Below are 18,931 nucleotides of genomic sequence, written 5' to 3'. Positions count from 1 at the left end.
GTTCAGAGAAACACAGCAAACAGCCACATACTGACAGTCTCAGGCAGGCTTGGCAACGAGAGACTGACAGAAGGACAGAGTGCCAGCTAGCCTGCCAGCCAGCCTGCAGGTACCTGACTCGGGGGGTTTCTTGTCGCCCACGTGGACAATGGTGCTGCTGAAGCTGCACTGGCTGGTGATGGAGACCACGCTCTCTGCCTTGCTGTGCAGCGCCAGGGGCGTGAGGGGGTGAGCGGGCCCCTGAGGTCCCCCCTTCGGCCCCCCTACAGGCCCCAGAGACACCGTCGCCCCTAGAACATGATGCACAGCAAGATCAGACCCCTCCCATGCACAGCAGTGCGATCCATTTCCGTTTTTTGTGGCCCGCAAACAAATCAATTATCCTGGCAGAGCAGAACAGCAACTCCGATTTCCCACTACTGCAGCTCCATCTGCTTGTCTGTGCAAACTCCCTTGAAGCACAGTGCCAAGCTAGAAGTTGCCATCACCTGCTATTGACCATTATGGAGCCCAAGTACTTGTAAAACCCGAAGTGGCTCAAACCGCAGAGGAAAAGGATTTGGGGTGGTTTCCCCACACTTAACACCTTAGCCCCAGACACATTTTAGGATGCTATAAGCCTTTATGAACGGGATGAACGCACCTTCAAGTAAACTCAAAAGACTTGTAGGTGAAAAATAAGGAGTACCGATTAAAAAATAAATATGCATCACTAACCCAGTAGGCACAGTACGTTTGCGCTGGGTGCAGTACCAGGTGAGCTCAGCTCTGTGTCCCAGTGTGTCTACCGATGTGCAGAGGGCAGTACAAATGTGTTCAATGTGGAGGCAGTGTGAGGCTGTACTGTAAGCTATCTGAAATAAAATATTATACCCAGCTCCTGCTTTCAGAAGTGTTTTGAAATCTGTGCTTTTAAAGGCCTTTATACTCTTCAGTGAAGCTCATCATAAGGTTTATAACACAGAGAACAGGCTGACTGAGAGATCGGCCCTGAGCTGTGTGGTGGATGGAGGAAGAGTCTAACTGAACAGAGGAGTCGGAGCTGACCCGTGTGGTGGACAAAGGGAGAGTCAGACTGGACAGAGGGGTGTAGTCAAGCATGCCCAGTGTCCAGGAGAAGACAACTAGGACTCGTCACGCACCAGTACGACACTGCCCCAGAACTGCAGGGTTCAGGTATTTGGTGTCTGTGCTTTGCCGAGGAGCCAGTGGTGTGAAGCTACCTTCAATGGGATTATGACTGAATGGCTCTAAGCCAGAATCCTCCCTCAACAGATAAAGGTACCTTTATTCATGTCCGAGGCCTCCTCTCCAGGCTTCTGCTTGTCGTCGTCGGAGGTGGACGATGCGGTGCAGGAGGAGGAGCCACACTTCCTCTTCACTGTGTTGGGAATGTTGCAGCTCTCCAGGTAGCTGAGGAAGTGACAATGCAGGGAGGAGCGGTCAACAATGTGCTAGCTTTAAACACTCACTGTGCACACCTGGCCAGAGACACTGCTAGCTTTAAACATTCACTATGCACACCTGCCTGCAGACCCTGCTAGCTTTAAACACTCACTATGCACACCTGCCTGCAGACCCTGCTAGCTTTAAACACTCACTGTGCACACCTGACCGGAGACCCTGCTAGCTTTAAACACTCACTGTGCACACCTGCCTGCAGACCCTGCTAGCTTTAAACACTCACTGTGCACACCCGCCTGCTGACCCTGCTAGCTTTAAACACTCACTGTGCACACCTGGCCGGAGACCCTGCTAGCTTTAAACACTCACTGTGCACACCTGGCCAGAGACCCTGCTAGCTTTAAACACTCACTGTGCACACCTGGCCAGAGACACTGCTAGCTTTAAACACTCACTGTGCACACCTGGCCGGAGACCCTGCTAGCTTTAAACACTCACTGTGCACACCTGACCGGAGACCCTGCTAGCTTTAAACACTCACTGTGCAAGCCTGACCGGAGACCCTGCTAGCTTTAAACACTCACTGTGCACACCCGCCTGCAGACCCTGCTAGCTTTCAACTAACACTCACTGGGCACACCTGCTCCAGTCCTGATTTTTAAACTAGTTTTAAACTATCACTGTGCTCACCTGCCTGAAGACCATTCTCGCACCAGTGCCGCCTCACAGTTCAGAGTAAAACTGTATGGTTTAAATTCATGGTTTGACAATGCCAAAAGGAGATGAGAGTGGTGTGCAAATGCCACAGATATATGGAGCCAGCAGAAGACATTTTACACAAGAGTCCGTGTGGTTCTCTTTTAGTGCCTCAGTTAGGGCTCTTCGTCTTGCCTGTAAACAAGCTGCTGGTAACCAAACAGAGGGGCTGAATGGAGATTCTGTACACTCAGATTAAACTGAGATCTAGAAAAGACTCAGAGAAATTTAACTGCTGTCTACAGGGGGTGGTGGGCAGCTGGGAAACAAGCACAGGAAAGCAAGAGTCCCACTGGGAGCGTAGCACTCGTGCAGCCCTCACCCCCCTGGTGCTCACCGGATAATACTGTCCAGACAGTTGATCTGCTGGTAGGAGTACGGGGACGGCGAATCCTTCTTCACTGCCTCCTCTGGAGCCGAGGAACGCTGGGCAGAGGCTGCCTCCTTGGCCACCTCCCCAGCTGGCCTCACTGCTGCGCTGCTAGCCATCGGCAGCACCGGACCTGGGCGGGGCCAAGGGGAGGAGAGACTGAGAGACGGAAACACAGGAACATGCCGGGTGGGGAAGACCGCCACCTACTGGCCTTCCCATCCTAAAGTTGATTAGGGTTAATTATGACCCTTTAACCCTAGTTGTTTCTGTCCGAGTTCTCTCTGTTACAACAGAACATGCCAAGCATGTGCCGGACTATGTGCATCGAACATAGTAGTGAACATAGTAGCAAGGCAGCGTGGGATTTACCTGCGCTGGCGTGTTTCTGGGGCAGCGGTTTACTACGCGACTCGATGAAGACCTGCTGGCCGTGGTTCTTCACCATGTGCACGTCCTTACAGATCTGCTGGAACGTCATCTGGAGACAGGCAGAGAAAAGGAGGTGAGTCCCAGATTGGCAATACGGAGCCGAGCGCTCCAGTCTAGGCTTTCTCAGCAACCTGTCCTGCGACAGGCTGGAATAATGCACAACAGACTCACTGACACAGCTGCTGCATGGGAACAGTCCACTGTAACACAGGGAAGACTGAGCCAGATGGCGCCACACTCGCTGGGCAATTTCTGGGCCGCTATCAGCCCACGCTGGCTTACCGGCTTGTGCAGCAGTGTCTCGTCGGCGGGCGCCCCGTTGCTGTCGCTGGACGAGGCGATGCTGAGGTAGTGCTCATGGGAGCCGTTACTGCCCACACTGCAGTAGCCCAGAGAGCCGGTGGCGTGCACAGGCTGGGGAGGGAGAGAGGGTTTGATCAGCAAATTCAACCCATCAGTAATCAATTCCTCAAGACGTCCAGAGGGCGATTACACCAAGACAGGACAAAACCCTGGGAAAAAAGCCGAGAAGGGCCGAATCCGAGTGGACACCAGTGGAAAACCAAGATGACTACATGAATTGACCAGGATAAGGTTTCAAGAAAGGGGTATTCCCTAGCCTGTGGGACCCCCCCCTGACCGCCCGCCCCACACCGAGGCCCCAGACTCGCTCAGGTCTGTGGGACACCCCGCTGACCCCCCGCCCCACACCGAGGCCCCAGACTCGCTCAGGCCTGTGGGACCCCCCGCTGACCCCCCGCCCCACACCGAGGCCCCAGACTCACTCAGGCCTGTGGGACACCCCGCTGACCCCCCGCCCCACACCGAGGCCCCAGACTCACTCAGGCCTGTGGGACACCCCGCTGACCCCCCGCCCCACACCGAGGCCCCAGACTCACTCAGGCCTGTGGGACCCCCCCCCGACCCACACCGAGGCCCCAGACTCACTCAGGCCTGTGGGACCCCCCCCCGACCCACACCGAGGCCCCAGACTCGCTCAGGCCTGTGGGACCCCCCGCCCCACACCGAGGCCCCAGACTCACTCAGGCCTGTGGGACCCCCCACTGACCCCCCGCCCCACACCGAGGCCCCAGACTCAGACTCACCTGCAGGAGGAGCCGGTGGATCCGGCTGCTCAGCTCGTGGATCTCGGGGACCAGCGACCGCACCTCCCCGTTGAGGGGCGGTGTGAACACGTCCTCGTTCAGGGGGCTCCTGGGGTACAGGGGGAACAGGCACAGAGGTCAAGACTCTCCCTCCCTTCTTGCCCTGGTGTTTCCTTGCTCCTTCTCAGAGTGGGGTGCCTCTCACTGACACACTGTGAGCCTCCCCAGCACCTGACAGGAGAGGGGTCCCTACTGGAGGAGTGGGGTGCCTCTCACTGACAGACTGTGGGCCCCCCAGTGCCTGACAGGAAAGGAGGTGCTGCCTGGAAGAGTGGGGTCTCTCTCACTGACAGACTGTGAGCCCCCCACCATCTGAAAGCAGAGGGGGTTCCTACTGCAGGATTGGGGTGTCTCTCACTGACACACAGCCTGGCACCCACATGGGGCACGGCCTGCAAGGGTAGCTGTGGAACACTCACGTGCGGACTTTGTGCCGGCCGATGATGAAGGCCACCTTGCGGCTCCAGGGGTTGATGAAGCTGGACCAGCTGGTGTCGATGGTCAGGTACTCCCCGCTGCGCGCGCACACCCGCATGGCGGAGTGGTCCAGGGGCTGGCCGGCCAACTGCAGGACTGCAAGAGGGAGAGGGTCTGACTGAGGGGCCAGCGCTGACCTGTGGTGGTGTGGTGGACAGAGGGAGACTCCGACCAGACTGAGGGGTCAGCGCTGACCTGTGTGATGGACAGTGGGAGAGTCTGACCAGGCGGATGGTCAGTGCTGACCTGACAAAGGCAGGGAGAGGAAGAGAGGGCGGGCGCAGGAGGAAACTCACTCTTCTTATGAACAGCCACCATGGCTGGCCGATCCTCGGGGTGCAGGTACAGCAGAACTGGGGTCCCCACTAGGTCCTGAGGAAGGTACCCCAACAATGGCACCGCACTGAAAAATAATAGGCAACCACCATTACACAAACTTACACAGCACACAGCACACCATCATGCAATGATACACGACCACAGTCGTACAAAGTTACTACGGTCACATGGCAGAACAAACATACCGCTCATCCACCTCCTGAAAGAGACAGCTGGGGGTGTGGCTCGTGGTGAAGATTCGCTTGTCTGGGGGAATGCGGGGAGCTGAGGGGGAGAGAGAGGGGTTAATACAGACACACTGGACACTACAGTAGATTAACACTACACTGAGAGAAAGGGGTTAATACAGACACACTGGACACTACAGTCCATTAACACTGCACTGAGAGAGAGAGGGGTTAATACACACACACTGGACACTACAGTCCATTAACACTGGACTGAGAGAGAGGGGTTAATACAGACACACTGGACACTACAGTAGATTAACACTACACTGAGAGAGAGAGGGGTTAATACACACACACTGGACACTACAGTCCATTAACACTGGACTGAGAGAGAGGGGTTAATACAGACACACTGGACACTACAGTAGATTAACACTACACTGAGAGAGAGGGGTTAATACAGACACACTGGACACTACAGTCCATTAACACTGCACTGAGAGAGAGGGGTTAATACAGACACACTGGACACTACAGTCCATTAACACTGCACTGAGAGAGAGGGGTTAATACAGACACACTGGACACTACAGTCCATTAACACTGCACTGAGAGAGAGGGGTTAATACAGACACACTGGACACTACAGTCCATTAACACTGCACTGAGAGAGAGAGTGCGTGTGAAAATGCGTGTGGGCACAGAGCACACAGGCAGGCAGACGGGGACTCATACCCTCGTATCCAGAATGGACCCGCTCTGCGATGAGCAGGCAGCAGGGCTGGGGCTCGGCTTGGTCGCTGTCGCGCAGGGTCAGCTGGTAGGGCGTCAGTCGGAAGGGGTAGTACCGCAGCTCTCCCTCCCTCTCCCGGCCCCCACTCCACGGGAGACAGCAAAGCACATCGTTAACCACCGGCACATGCAGCGTTACCAACAGCACACAATACTGTCTGAAGGGCAGACCCTTACACTACACCAGCACAGGGGACTGCAGACCCCCAGGCCAACACTTCGCAGTAAAGACTAGAGGACTGATCAACACGAGACGGGACATTCTGTGACCGGGGAAAGCCTGTGTCTGCTGGTACTAAAAGATGAATCGAGTCCTTTAGAGATCTAGCAAAACACAATTTCAAAACAGCCGAGAGAATACTACGACGCCATGGCCAATTAACAAAATAAAATCCCAACGGATCATCTCAAGGGCCGATTAGGTGGCTGAGGTGTCAGGAGGGAAACAGACAGCAGACGGAGCAGAAGGGAGAAGCCCGGCGCTACAACTCGGGATCGAGACTGTGATGCAGGGCCAGATTTAGTGAAGGAGAGAGACGTGGCACAGAAGGAGGGGGAGGGGGAAGTGTGGAAGAGCCAGATGGAAGAGAGTGAGGAAAAAAAAAAACTTGTCAAAAAAGGAGAGCATGGAGTGTTGAGGCTTGAAGAAAAAGAGGCGGGGAAGGAGAAAACAGGAATCTGGCAGCGCTACCAGCACACGGCGTTCGCTACCCTGTAATTGAGCTCATTAGGGCTGGTGAGCGCCGCGTGTACGGACTGCTGGGAGATTCCCAGAATCCTGCGGTGAGGCCTCCAGTAAATCACTTCAACTCTCTCGCCCTCCACCCCCCTCTCTTCCTTTCTTCCTTTCCCTCTGCCGCTGGCTGTGCTGCTCAAACCTCAGCTGTTCTTGCAGCCTTTGGTCACATTTGATGCCATTTTCCTGCGTTCCGGCACACAGATCAACCGGTTGTGGTTTCTTACCTGAGACGACAGAACATGGATTTCTCCTGGGTGCAATCCAGGGGTGAGGTAGCTAAAAAGACATGGGACACGGAGGTCAGGAACAGTGTGTGTGCGAGTTCAGGGTGAGTGTGAGAGGAGAGGGACAGCAGTGGCTCTAGCAGTGTCAACAGTACAATCAGGTGTGACAGTGTGTGTGTGTGTGTGTGTGTGTGTGTGTGTGTGTGTGCTGGTGAATTCAGGGGGAGTGTGAGAGGAGAGGGACAGCAGTGGCTCTAGCAGTGTCTACAGTCCAGTCAGGTGTGACAGTGTGTGTGTGTGCTGGTGAATTCAGGGGGAGTGTGAGAGGAGAGGGACAGCAGTGGCTCTTGCAGTGTCTACAGTACAGTCAGGTGTGACAGTGTGTGTATGTGCTGGTGAATTCAGGGGGAGTGTGAGAGCAGAGGGACAGCAGTGGCTCTAGCAGTGTCTACAGTCCAGTCAGGTGTGACAGTGTGTGTGTGTGTTGGTGAATTCAGGGGGAGTGTGAGAGGAGAGGGACAGCAGTGGCTCTAGCAGTGTCTACAGTACAGTCAGGTGTGACAGTGTGTGTGTGTGCTGGTGAATTCAGGGGGAGTGTGAGAGGAGAGAGACAGCAGTGCCTACAATAGTCAGGTATGCAGAGCTCACCTGTGCCATTACAGGCAGACCAGGCGGGCAGGCGGCAGGGCACGGTGTTGCTGTAGAACACGCTGACATCCTGGGGGGCCAGCAGCTTGGAGAAAAGCGCCCCCTGCAGGCGCTCAGGTTTGCAGCGCAGGATACAGGCCGCCTGGGGGGAGACGTACACCACCTTCCCCGTGATGAAGGACACGGCCACCGAGAATGTGTCCTGAGGGGCGTGAAGAGAGGGAGACAGGGAGACAGAGGTTCATCCAGACGCAAGAGGAACACTGTTGGGAAGGACAGACAGGATGGAGGGAGAGCCGGAATGGCGGGGTGGCAGGGAAGAAGCCAAGGGAGTACTTACAGTGTTCTTGAGGGTGTACTCGGAGGTGATGTTCTCCAGCTCCTCGATGGTGTAGGTTGACAGGTCCAGGCTGCAGTTCTGACCCTCGTCCACTGTCCACTGGTGGTAGTACTCCTGGTTGGCTGGAGAGAGACACAAGCCTGAGCCTGACAGAAACCTCTCGCGAGCACGCACCCGTTTACACGCATTCCACTGCTTGCACTGACGCACGAACACAGCCGTTCGCTCCACGTGTGCATGCCAGCACAGCGCGAAGGTGCGCGGTTTGTGCAAATGCACGCAGTATTCTTTGCGCCTCATGAGATAATTAAAAACCAACTGTGGCCTGTGGCGACGAGTGAGCGTGCACGTGCGTTTAGTTTGCACTTGCTCGTCCCGTGCAGTTGCAGGCGCCACCCAGCCCAGCCCGCGAGTCCGAACGCCCGCCCGCGCCCGCTCCCCTGCCCCGCAGGCACTGACCTCGGACTTGCTTGACGCAGGTGAGGGCGTACTGCAGCGCGGCCAGCGTGCTGGAGCGCCCCTTCCCCCGCCGCTCCGCCGGCACGCGGATCTTCAGCTCCTTCAGGGCCGTCATCAGCTCCTTCTGGGTCTTCACCCGCGCGGACTGGTCCGAGCTGCGGGGACAGAAGAGGTCAGGGAGGTCGGGGCCTGCAAGCCCCAGCACGCGCCAAGCAGGAGAGGGTGCCGATGCATTCCTCACTCATTAATACAGCAAGAACCAAAGCAGGGGCGCTGCATGTGCAGCTGGTGGACCAGTAGGAGGCGCTCTTCATTCCAGAGCGCAATTTAATACTAGTGCACTTGGATAGTGACCAGAGACACTACACTGTAGGAACCGTCACCCTTCGGATGAGACATTAAAGGTCCTCCTTGCTCATTAATGATCCCAGGGCACTGTTCCTAAGAGAGTATTAACCCTGCTGATCTGGTTAAGTTTCACTCTGGGCTGCACAGTCTGGGCTCTTTCATCTGGCGCAGCGGTTTCTCTCTCCTCTCCCTGATCCACTGTGCAGTGGGGCTGCTGTGTCTTGGTCAGGTGGGGGCAGCACTGCAGTGGGGGGTGAAATGGGCCCCCTGCTATATGTAAAGAACTCTGAGATCTTTGGGATGCAAAGTTGCTAAAGAAATGCAAAAAATATGATTTTTTTCCACAACCTCAAATCACTTATGCTAGTAAGATCCATTCACTGAAAACGCAAAGAGCCTACACCGACTCCTGCGGGATACTGGTCATGTGTATGTCTGTGCTGCAGTGCCAGCAGGACTCAGCAGGGGGCGCCGTGTTACCTGCAGCCACTGGTGGAGGGGTGGTCCTGCTCGGAGCTGGCGCTCAGCAGGCTGTACGCGATGGAGCTGCTGGGAGGCGAGGGGCTCTGGGAGTTGGAGCTGTAGACAGACAGGATGGAGAATTAAGATAAGGAGACAGAAAGACTCAGATTCCTCTCCCTCACCACCCCACCCCCTCTCTTTCCCAATTCCTTCAGCTCTCCATCCGAACACCCCTCCTCTCTTTCTGTTCCCCCTTCCTTCATGCCCCTCACCTCTTATTGCTCTCTGTGGTCTCCAGCAACACGCCAGAGTCCTTGCAGTTGTGGCTGGAGCTGCTCTGAGAGCTCCTGGTGGATTGCCTCCCCTGCGACTCATTCTCCAGCACAGCAGAGTCGTTCCCACTGGAGTTCCCGTTGCTGTGGGCGTCCATATCATCTGAGGAGCCCTGGGGGCCCTGCGGGGGCCCCTTTCCCTGGCTCCTGGGGGCTCTTGAGCCCCGCCCCCCAGGACCGCCCCCAGGGATGTTGGCTCCTCCCCCACCTCCAAGTGGGCTGCTGCTGTTGCTCCGGCTGTTGGTCTCCGAGCCGCCACTCAAGCCAGGAGAGCCCGTCCTGGGCCCCGCCCCCTCCCCGGACACACCCACCCCGTGCACATCATCAGCATGGCTGGGGGCGGAGTCAGAATTGTCATCACTCATAATAATACTAAGAATAACGATGAATAAATCAAAGGGTGGCAGTACCTCTGCTTCCACACTAGGTGGGGCAGTCTTGTCCACCGGAGTGAACCATTGCAGAGTTTGAATTTTAAATTGATAAATATGAAAATGGATCTGGAGAAACTTAAAATACTTGCGAAACTTGACACCAGAGCAACAAAAATTCGGCTGTCTCCAGGAAACTGAAAATCTTCAATCTGGCAGCGGATCGCAATACCAGATGGAGTGAGAAAGAGACGGAGAGCTGGAGGGTGCAGAACTCCTTCAGGAGAAGCTTTGCAGAATGGGCAGAGGAATTGATCAAAATATGGATCCTCTCTTTTTTCACGCCTCTTTATCTTCCTTTTTCAAGGTCTTTATTTCCCTAATTCTGGAATTTGTTCTGAGTAGATCCGATCTTTCTCCAGATGGGGGGCCTACAAGATTACCAGACTTGGGGAATCCTCCTAAAAAAGACAAAAAAAAACACAAAACTGTGAGAGGGCTGTTTAAGCACATGTGGTTCTTACTTAGATCGCCTGTGTGTGTGACACCTCCACCTCATTCCCCGCTGGAAGCAGGAGTTCTGGTCATATGCTTGAACTCCGAGATTCCTCAAGAGTTTCCTGAAAGTCACTTCGGCTGGTGGGCATCGCCCAAAACAGGTTACGATTTTATACTGCCTCACAATAACACGGCCAGCATCTCTCATCCCGGTCCAGTTTCAAAAGGATGTCACCAGGCATAATAAGAGCCGATTGGTCACGAGGCAGGACTGTGATGCACCCTGTCCAGCTGGAGGACAGTCCAAAATCCGCTGCACAGGTTTTAAAATCAGAAACCGCTTCAAACTGAAACGCATCATTTAAGAAACACGCTTACAGGGAACGTCTGTCTTCTGCACAGCCCTGACACCCCCACAAACCCTCTCAGCACCCGCTCGGCCATGTGCAGCACTCTGGCTCTCTGCTAACGAGCTGAGCTTGTGTGTGTGTGTGTGTGTGTGTGTGTGTGTGTGTGTGTGTGTGTGTGTGTGTGCCCATGTCGAGTGCTTATGCAGTGGGTCTGTGTACATTACATTGTGGTTTGACTGCAGCCATGAGTCAAACGATGGGGATCCCTCTATTGCCCCCCCAACACAAAACTGTACCTAAAAATACTGCCCCCTCCCCCCACATGCACACAACCTCCCTAAGGCAACAAACCAAGCTCCCATAAACAGCCAACTTCAAATACACACGACCTTTTCACTTCAAAGCCAGAGACTGGGAGAGAGACAGAAGACAGCAGTGTCCAGACTGACTCTCCCCACTCCCTCTGCGTGTCCCTCTAAATCCCTGTCCGTCTCCGTGTCCGCCTCTCCCTGTCTGTGTCGCTGTCTCCCTCTCCCTCCGGGTGCTGGTGTCCCTATGTCTCGCTCTTCATCTCACAGGCTCTGCTCCCTTGACACACCTGTTGTCACTTTCTCCCTAAATGTACGGAGAATGGAGGTGTGGGGTCGTCCCAGGACAGTTCCGAATTATGAGGGACATGTTATGCCCAGAGGGCAGCAGGGTTCAGTGGTGCGCCCCCCTTCCACCCAACTGCAACCTGCCTGTTATCTGGGGTGGGGGGAGTTTGGGGCGCACACCACTACACATCTCTGCCGCCCTCTGGGCAGAACACGTCCCTCATAATTCGTAACTGTCCTGGGACGACCCCACAACTCCATTCTCCATATATTCCAGAGTCAAGGTCCAGACGTTGAATGGACCTTGTGACAGGGCCGCGAGACAGACGGACCAGACCGGACACTGGCTGGCCATTCCGCCACACACTTCCCAAGCTGGCTCCCTTTGGGGAAAATCTGCACACGGCAAAGTTCGGGATTGGCTGCCAGGACGCTGGATTCCAGCATGGGGGGCTGGGATTCATCCTGTGTGGGGATCATTCACCCTTGAGCAAGGCACCCCATTCCAAGGCCTCGAGTGCCCGGCCCATGAGAGAAATGGGGGCTCCCTCGGTCGTCACCACAAATGAGAGTTTGCTCTCCACTGACACCCCGGTTCAAGAAAAGCTGCAGGGTGGAGCAGTGAGATCTGGTCCGCTCACAAAGGGGGCTGTGCCTAACGCTGTCCTGTACCCTCTGGGGTGTGGCCATCACCATCACTATTTTTGAACAGACTATTTTGTACCGAGATAATCAGGATCTGACCATTACGCTGCAAGTATGGGTATTTATAACCCACTGTTCCATTTATCCTGCTCGTCTCCACTAATCCGGTTAGTTAATGAGGGCCAGATATAACGAAAACGAGAGAGCTTCTTTATTTTCCTTTTGGAAACGAGACATTCCCTGAAGTCTGTTTGGAGGTGCCTTCCTTCTGCGGCAGACACAGACCAGACCAGTTAAAACCATCCACCCCGCGGCGTGAGCTCAGTCAGCCAGAGGATGGCAGTCTTGAGCATTCCTTCAAAGCCCACCCAAAAAAACAGTGCTCCCAAGTGTCTCCATGCGAGCCCAAGGAAAGGAAACACATTAAAAAAACACAGAAAGGTTACAAAGGAGAGGAGTTCATTTGGACCACCCGACAGTTAGGATCAATCAGCTTATTCCGGCAGACATCTAGAAGGAACCTTGTCTCTTTTGTCTTGACTGGTGGAAACTCAGGACTATTTAAAATCCCGCAAGACCAGTCATCCCAGTGGTTGCAGAGGAAGAGGAAGCACATATACGACCGGGAACGGGGGAAAGGGAGAGGCACTCCTTTACACAAAGGGTGGTGGGAGTATGGAACAAGCTGAACCACCAGGCTGTTTCGCGTTTAAGCTGATTTCCCGGTTGAGCCTGGGATCATGCGGCCATGCAGTTCCAGAGCAACAGACTGTTTTACAAATGGGCCCAAGAGTCTTTCTCGGGGGCAAACGTGGGTCATATTTTTCATCCACACACTTCGACTCACTTATGGTGGAAGAATACTACACACATCCCTGCCACCTCAAAGTACCTTAAGAATCCAATCAAAGCTGAAAAAATCCACTCCACTGCAGCCTGATCCACTTTGGGATTTGCAGTGCTGTCAGTCTGACTCCCACTCCACAGCTGTCTGATGCACTCCAGGTTTTAATGTTTGTGGCAACACATCTGTGTAGACAGAACACACTATTAAAAGGGGCTGGTATGGCTCTAGAGTCGTTTTTTGCTGCATTAGTATCATTTTCACAAGAGCTCTGCAGCTCGTGAAATCTGTAGTGGATTAACCTGCGATGCAGTGGGAGTCTGACAGGGCGTACCGTAAAACCTGGAGTGGATCAGACGTTCATGTCATGAAGCGAAATTTTACATTTTGCAACAGGATGGGGAAAGGTTCATTCCATAGTGAAGGGAAAAGAAGAGAGAGACAACGTTTTCCTTCATGTGTCGCAGCTCCACAGGTGTGAAGAGAGCACAGCTGGAAGGTTGTGTCTCTCATCTTATCCTTTCAGCGCTTAATACACCTGTATCTGTTCCTTCACCGTCGTCGCAACCTGACACAGCGCCCCACCCGAACGTCTTTTAGATTTTGCATTTCTGTGGCAGTATGATCAAGATTCGGAACAATGTATTAGCAGAATCTAGAGTTCTTCATAAAACACTATGGCCGCTACACGGAAAAAGTGCAACCACTACACAATCAAGTCAGTTACAAACACGCCCACTGCGCCCGAGCAACGGGCTTCGGTCTCATTGCAACATGTCTCTCAAGGCAGCCTGTTGAAACTGCTACCGAGGACAATAAGAGTCCCAGCGACAAGTCTATGCGCAGAGCCGCGCAAAAACGCAAAAGACAGAACTACATTTTCCGATGGGCTCTAACTCCGCGTTTTTAACCGTGCGACACCTCTCAAGTGCTTCCTACCAAGGGAGACGCACAGCAGGGTCAAGGGGCAGCGGAAAAGCACAGACGATGCTACGAACCCGTCGCAGCAAGAATAGATCACCCCCGGCATTTCTGAAGTGCGATGTATTCCAAAGAGAACTTATTGCGGGGATTAGATCACACGCAAATGGCGATGCCAATATAACGAATAAAAAAAAGAAGACATTTCCGTACCAGGAGCAAGCCGAGATTCAAGGATACAGACGCGGTGCGTGGGTCGCAGACACGGGTGGACGTTATTATCCCTGCTTTGCTAATGCCTCAGTCTACCCCCGGCTCGAACACGCGCAAACCAGCCTCGGGGAGGCGGAAACGTTCATGTTCTAAAGCTGGGCTCCTCGCCTCGCGCCCGGCGTCTTTCCCTCGATTGCATAACCCCCCCAGGGCCGGGCCGGCCCGCTGATTGGCCGCTGTCGCCAGAGGGACCGCCCAGTTCAGTGTACACATAACGCACGTGCACACCCGGCTGCCAGCCCCTCATTGGTCGAGCGCGGCAGCCAATAGGAAAAGCTCGAAAAGCTCATTATTTTTCTGTTTTTTTTTTCCTCCGAAAAATTCGGAAAGTGTTAGCTCTCGTCTTGTTATGATCATTACACGATTAATGCCGCAGTTACAGGTGCTGCGCAGAACTGTAAATGTCGCACAGTTGTCACTGCGTCTGTGCGGTGGCGTGTGCGTGTTCCTGCGTGTGAAAAAAAGGCATGCGGTTCTTCACAGCGTCGGGCACTGCGTGTACCAGCAGTACAGAGTGAGAGCGGTTAGTCAGCCAGACAGACCAGGCTGTCGAGAGCGGACAGGCTCAGTGACTACAGTCTGCACATAGAAACTGGACACAGACAGACACGCCTGCCCACAGAGGACAGGCTGTGCTCCCACTGTCACAGACAGAGGTGCACTTTCTGCTGCACTGTGAGAAAACACTCTGGAATTAGTCAAACATTCTTCCCTAAAATAACAAATCTAATCCCAGAATCCCCACTCCTGCCAGAATCAGAACAGCTCCCAATCCTACTGGGGGAGGAAACCCAACAGATCCCCTGTCCCAGCCTGGGGAGCAGGGTCAGCCTCTCAAACATTGCTATTAACAAAGAATATAAAACATTAACGATCCTGTTGTCAAAATCCTGCCAATTCTTATTGCTTTGGGAGCACCTGGATTCGCCAGTCACATAAAGCTGTGTCTCAGAGAGGGACAGGACGTCGAGTGGACAGAGCAAGAGATTACATTTTTTTTCGATCAAAATATACTTTATTAACCAAAAGCAACATCTCACAATAAAACACTCTCACAATCCGTAAACATCCTAGCCAGGTATGAACTTGGCATGCAAACACTTTCCGATCGGGGGTGATTGTCCGTGAGATTACATGGATGACAATGTCAGTCATCATTCACAAGCACACAGAGCGCCCTCCAAAAATACAGCTTCCGCCACGACCCTCCTTGGCCGACGGCGTTGAGCTCCGAGGTGTTTCGGGCCCCGAGGGGGACAGTTTCTGCCGTAACACAGAGACACGGGGTCTTTGCTCCTTTCCGAAAATATTATGAACGGGACTGCGTGATGGATCTCCGAGGACAAAATCATTTTCTCCCTTTCCTCGGGAGCGGACGCGATTACATAACCTCGTTCAACCCACTTCACGGCTCGAGCCGGGCCGCCACGCCAGCGCCCCCACTTCCTTCTCGCGCCAGGGGGGAGCCCATTCCCAGACACGACTAGTCGCTTAAAATAGGAGTTTCTTTTTATAGCCTGAGAATTTTTGTTTTGTAAAAAAAAAAAAGAAGAGAGGACTTCCGGCCGGTGCTAAACGGGAACTCGTTTACCTTCGGACTTTTTCAGGATTCTGGGCGGGATTCCCATTTTTTAGATTTGAAACACTGTGTGTGTGTGTCCACTTTTGCCGTGTTTGTACCCAGGAACCCGAGTACCAGTAAAAAACAGGTTACGTACTGCTCAGGCCAAAACCTTGAACCAAAAAAACAGCCGGCGCGGACCCGCAGAGGCGTGACGTCAACCCCCCCCCCCCCTCCTCCCCGGTCAGTGTCCGGCCAGCTCGAGGGATCGAGGGCTCTATTTTTATTAATCGTCTCCGCGAATATCCCTCTGCGTACGCAGCCGCCACGGGTACCCACCCCTCGGGAATAGCAGCGCCGGTGCGGCCGTGATGGTCCTACCGGGGGGGTGGCGATTAAGTGCTCTTCCGCGGCCCTGTACTTATCACCCACTGAATTAGCAGGGTTTTTGACCCGGACACGCGTGCACTGCTCTCCAATTTCTTTTTATTTCTCTCTGCAAGACAACGCACAGAGACGACACCCGTTCTCTCCTTCCGGGTTTGCGCTGCCCGTGACGGCGTGCCAGGTTCAAGGAGGGGCGTTTTGAGGTGACTCCAGCATTGGGGTGTCCCGGACATGTGACGCAAGGTGGGCGCCGAGGGGCAACAGCAACACCATAAGCATGATGGCGAGGTCACCCAGTAGGGACCTTTCGGGGTCCCCTCTCTACCTCGAGACACACGGGGCATCTTGCAATCCGTTCCGGCAAACTTGAATAAATTAACTGCCGCCCTGGGCAAATTTCCTACATATCCACCCTGATCCTGACATGGTCTGGGTGCACATGCGTGACAATCCGCATCACAGGAGCAGCCAGTCAAAAGACTTTGACAAAAATCTCAATCCACAATAAACTGACCCCCCCGTTGGTGAAGAAGAAAGAATTGCACTGGCACATCACACCGCGGTACCGATGGCAAACGCCTTCACACAAACCCACAGCAAACCTGCTGGTTCTGGATCTGAACTGGAGCCGATGCGCCCTCTAGCGGAGGCTCCGCCGACCTGCAGCGGAGGAGACGGGGGCACTCGGTCGAGAGCGGACCGAGGGAAATATTCAGGAAGACTCATCTTTCTTTGAGTTTAGTATTTCTGGGTCACCGTGCTCAGGCGTTAACTTTCTCTCACACTTCCACGACTTACAAATCCAGGCAGCGATCGCACCTGCCGGAATCAGAACGGCTTCCAGTCCTACTGGGGGAGCAACCTCAGGAGAGCAGCAGCCCAGCGTGTGATCTACTGGAACCGAGTCGATCTCTCAGATATGATTATTGTTAGGGTCAGGCCTCTACGTGTTGTGCTGACCCTTAGTAGTGAAACTGATCAGGCACGTCAGCGCTGCGCTGTGATTTCCAGAGGCAGTACCACGGCCTGATCCCCGCTGTTCGGGTGTGACATCGCCAGCCACCGCGCATGAGCAGAATCACGCATGAGCGCGCGCTTGTGCGGGACAACCGCGGATCTTAAAACGGGGAACATTTTGAGCTTTCAGTCTCACCTACAATCTACTTTCAAATTCAAATGCCTCCCCTTAATATATGTAGATTTTTAACCGCGATTTCGGCCATCCAGGGTTCCAGAGTATCGCTTTCGGTAAGAAGTTACATAACTAATTACAGAACAGTTCTGAGCTGCTTTGCAATTCGTAAACCACAGCACTGCGGGAGGCACTGCCAATATATCGGGCTGTTCTCCACTGTTAAACAACTTCAAATAATTAGTAATTATAGTCGTAGTTTTACCTATTCATATACCTTAAAACTGCACTTTTGTTTTAGTTGCGGTTGCACGAGAATCTCGTAGCTCAGGAGAACAAGCTATAACTGTTTATTTGCGATTTCGGTAACAATAACTCAGCTATCAACTGCAAGCCAGCAGCCCAGTCATACTAAGAACCAGTAAAGATTCTTAGTTTTCTGCAGTATTCTCTGCGACCTTGTTAATACAGAAACTCTTGAATATGACTGGCGCATGACAGTGTGCCCCGAGGCACACTTTCTTGAAATTATTCTCGACTTTCGCCGAATTACTGCGGGTCACAGATGCTTATCAGCCGCGGTGACCGAATTAACTGCTTCGCACAGCTTGGCGGCAGTGTCTCGTGTACGAACACCAGCCACAAGGGCGAGCATGACGTCACTGCGGTGCAGGTCGCCCCTCCCCTTGGCGGATAAGTGCAGGAACCCGAGGCAGACGAGCGCGTCCCGCCGATCAGAGACGTGTGTAGACCATTTCGTGGGGAAATCAAGGTACTAGTCTTGCACGGTGCGGGTGAGAAGCAACTTTGGAGAGTTGTAGCCACCTCTACCAATAAGACTGAAACAAGGGCTATTTTTAATTGTGTAAAAAGGTGAGGCGGACAGATCTCACCCCAATCAAGGCACGCCTATAACCAGATGGGAGAACAAAGGCGGGATCCAGACGGCCAAAAGAAACTTTTCTCAAGTCGCGGGCTTCTTGATTTTCCACACGGAAACAACCCCGCTTCTTGGGTAAGGTGAAATGGTTCCCACAATGCATCAGCAGATCCCCAGGGCTCGAGCACCGCGACGGCGCGTACGAACCATCTGGAGATCCGCGGCGTGACCTGAACACCTCTGCCCGAACATCGCACTGGAGTGGTCGCGCTGGAAGTGGTGACATTCTGCAAATCCAGTCCTGATCCTGGAGCTGTGCTGTGTTTCCGGGTGTTCATTCCATCTCAGCTGTCAGCTCCTAACGAACTGTGCCAGCAGGTTACAGCCCTAACTGGACCGAATTAACACCCTCTCCCACCTGTCCAGGTGCTTCTGCATTAAAGATCCCTGGAGAGACTGCAGACACACTGACCCCTCCAGGACCAGGACTGGACAACCCTGCTTTTAAGAGACCAGGAGACACTGCAGACACACTGACCCCTCCAGGACCAGGACTGGACAGCCCTGCTTTAAAGAGACCTCTGGTTACTTAGCATTTAGTCTACTATAAGTGCGTTTAATAACAAGCCATCTCTTCGTTCTTCAGGGAAACACTTGACACCTGTCAGGTACTGCCCGGGCACCTTCAGGAGAACACCTGACGTTGTACCGCATCAGAATGACACCCGACAGCTTAAAAGCTTGTCCAAAGTAGAAGGCTTAGACCAAATCTAACACCCAGTGACGATGATGATGACCATATACCCTCGCAGCAAACCGCGGCGTGCTGCAGAAGGTGCCACCTGGAGGAAACTAGGCTGTTCCGGGACATCCACCCCCCCCAACCACCACCACCAAGCGATCTCGCCGTCTTGTTTTTAAAACGCTTCCTAAATGCTGACTCATATGACCTTTTGGTGACTCACACGAGGGTCTGTGCGAGACAAAGAGAAGAGGACCGCACGTCTTGAAACAC

At 53.7% G+C, this 18,931-nt stretch overlaps 1 protein-coding gene across 1 annotated transcript in view; it reads right to left on the bottom strand.

Moving 5' to 3' along the window:
- per1b (period circadian clock 1b) overlaps positions 1-18,931 on the bottom strand; it is a 29,696-nt gene that overhangs the window by 9,672 nt on the left and 1,093 nt on the right. The window contains exons 2-17 of the mRNA XM_088628246.1: positions 9,399-10,290; positions 9,145-9,243; positions 8,317-8,471; positions 7,858-7,979; positions 7,518-7,719; positions 6,870-6,921; positions 5,850-5,992; positions 5,130-5,208; positions 4,902-5,008; positions 4,548-4,701; positions 4,069-4,177; positions 3,245-3,376; positions 2,903-3,011; positions 2,498-2,663; positions 1,286-1,413; positions 114-290 (exon numbers count right to left, since the gene is read on the bottom strand). Coding sequence (XP_088484372.1) covers positions 114-290; positions 1,286-1,413; positions 2,498-2,663; positions 2,903-3,011; positions 3,245-3,376; positions 4,069-4,177; positions 4,548-4,701; positions 4,902-5,008; positions 5,130-5,208; positions 5,850-5,992; positions 6,870-6,921; positions 7,518-7,719; positions 7,858-7,979; positions 8,317-8,471; positions 9,145-9,243; positions 9,399-9,823 — 2,359 coding nt within the window. The 5' untranslated portion in view covers positions 9,824-10,290. The remainder of the gene's footprint in view (positions 1-113; positions 291-1,285; positions 1,414-2,497; positions 2,664-2,902; positions 3,012-3,244; positions 3,377-4,068; positions 4,178-4,547; positions 4,702-4,901; positions 5,009-5,129; positions 5,209-5,849; positions 5,993-6,869; positions 6,922-7,517; positions 7,720-7,857; positions 7,980-8,316; positions 8,472-9,144; positions 9,244-9,398; positions 10,291-18,931) is intronic.

The sequence above is a fragment of the Lepisosteus platostomus genome, chromosome 4 (assembly GCF_059453375.1).
Source record: "Lepisosteus platostomus isolate fLepPlt1 chromosome 4, fLepPlt1.hap1, whole genome shotgun sequence".
Lineage (NCBI taxonomy): Eukaryota > Metazoa > Chordata > Actinopteri > Semionotiformes > Lepisosteidae > Lepisosteus > Lepisosteus platostomus.
Note: the sequence above shows the minus strand (reverse complement) of the source record. Positions and strands in the feature narration are given on the sequence as shown.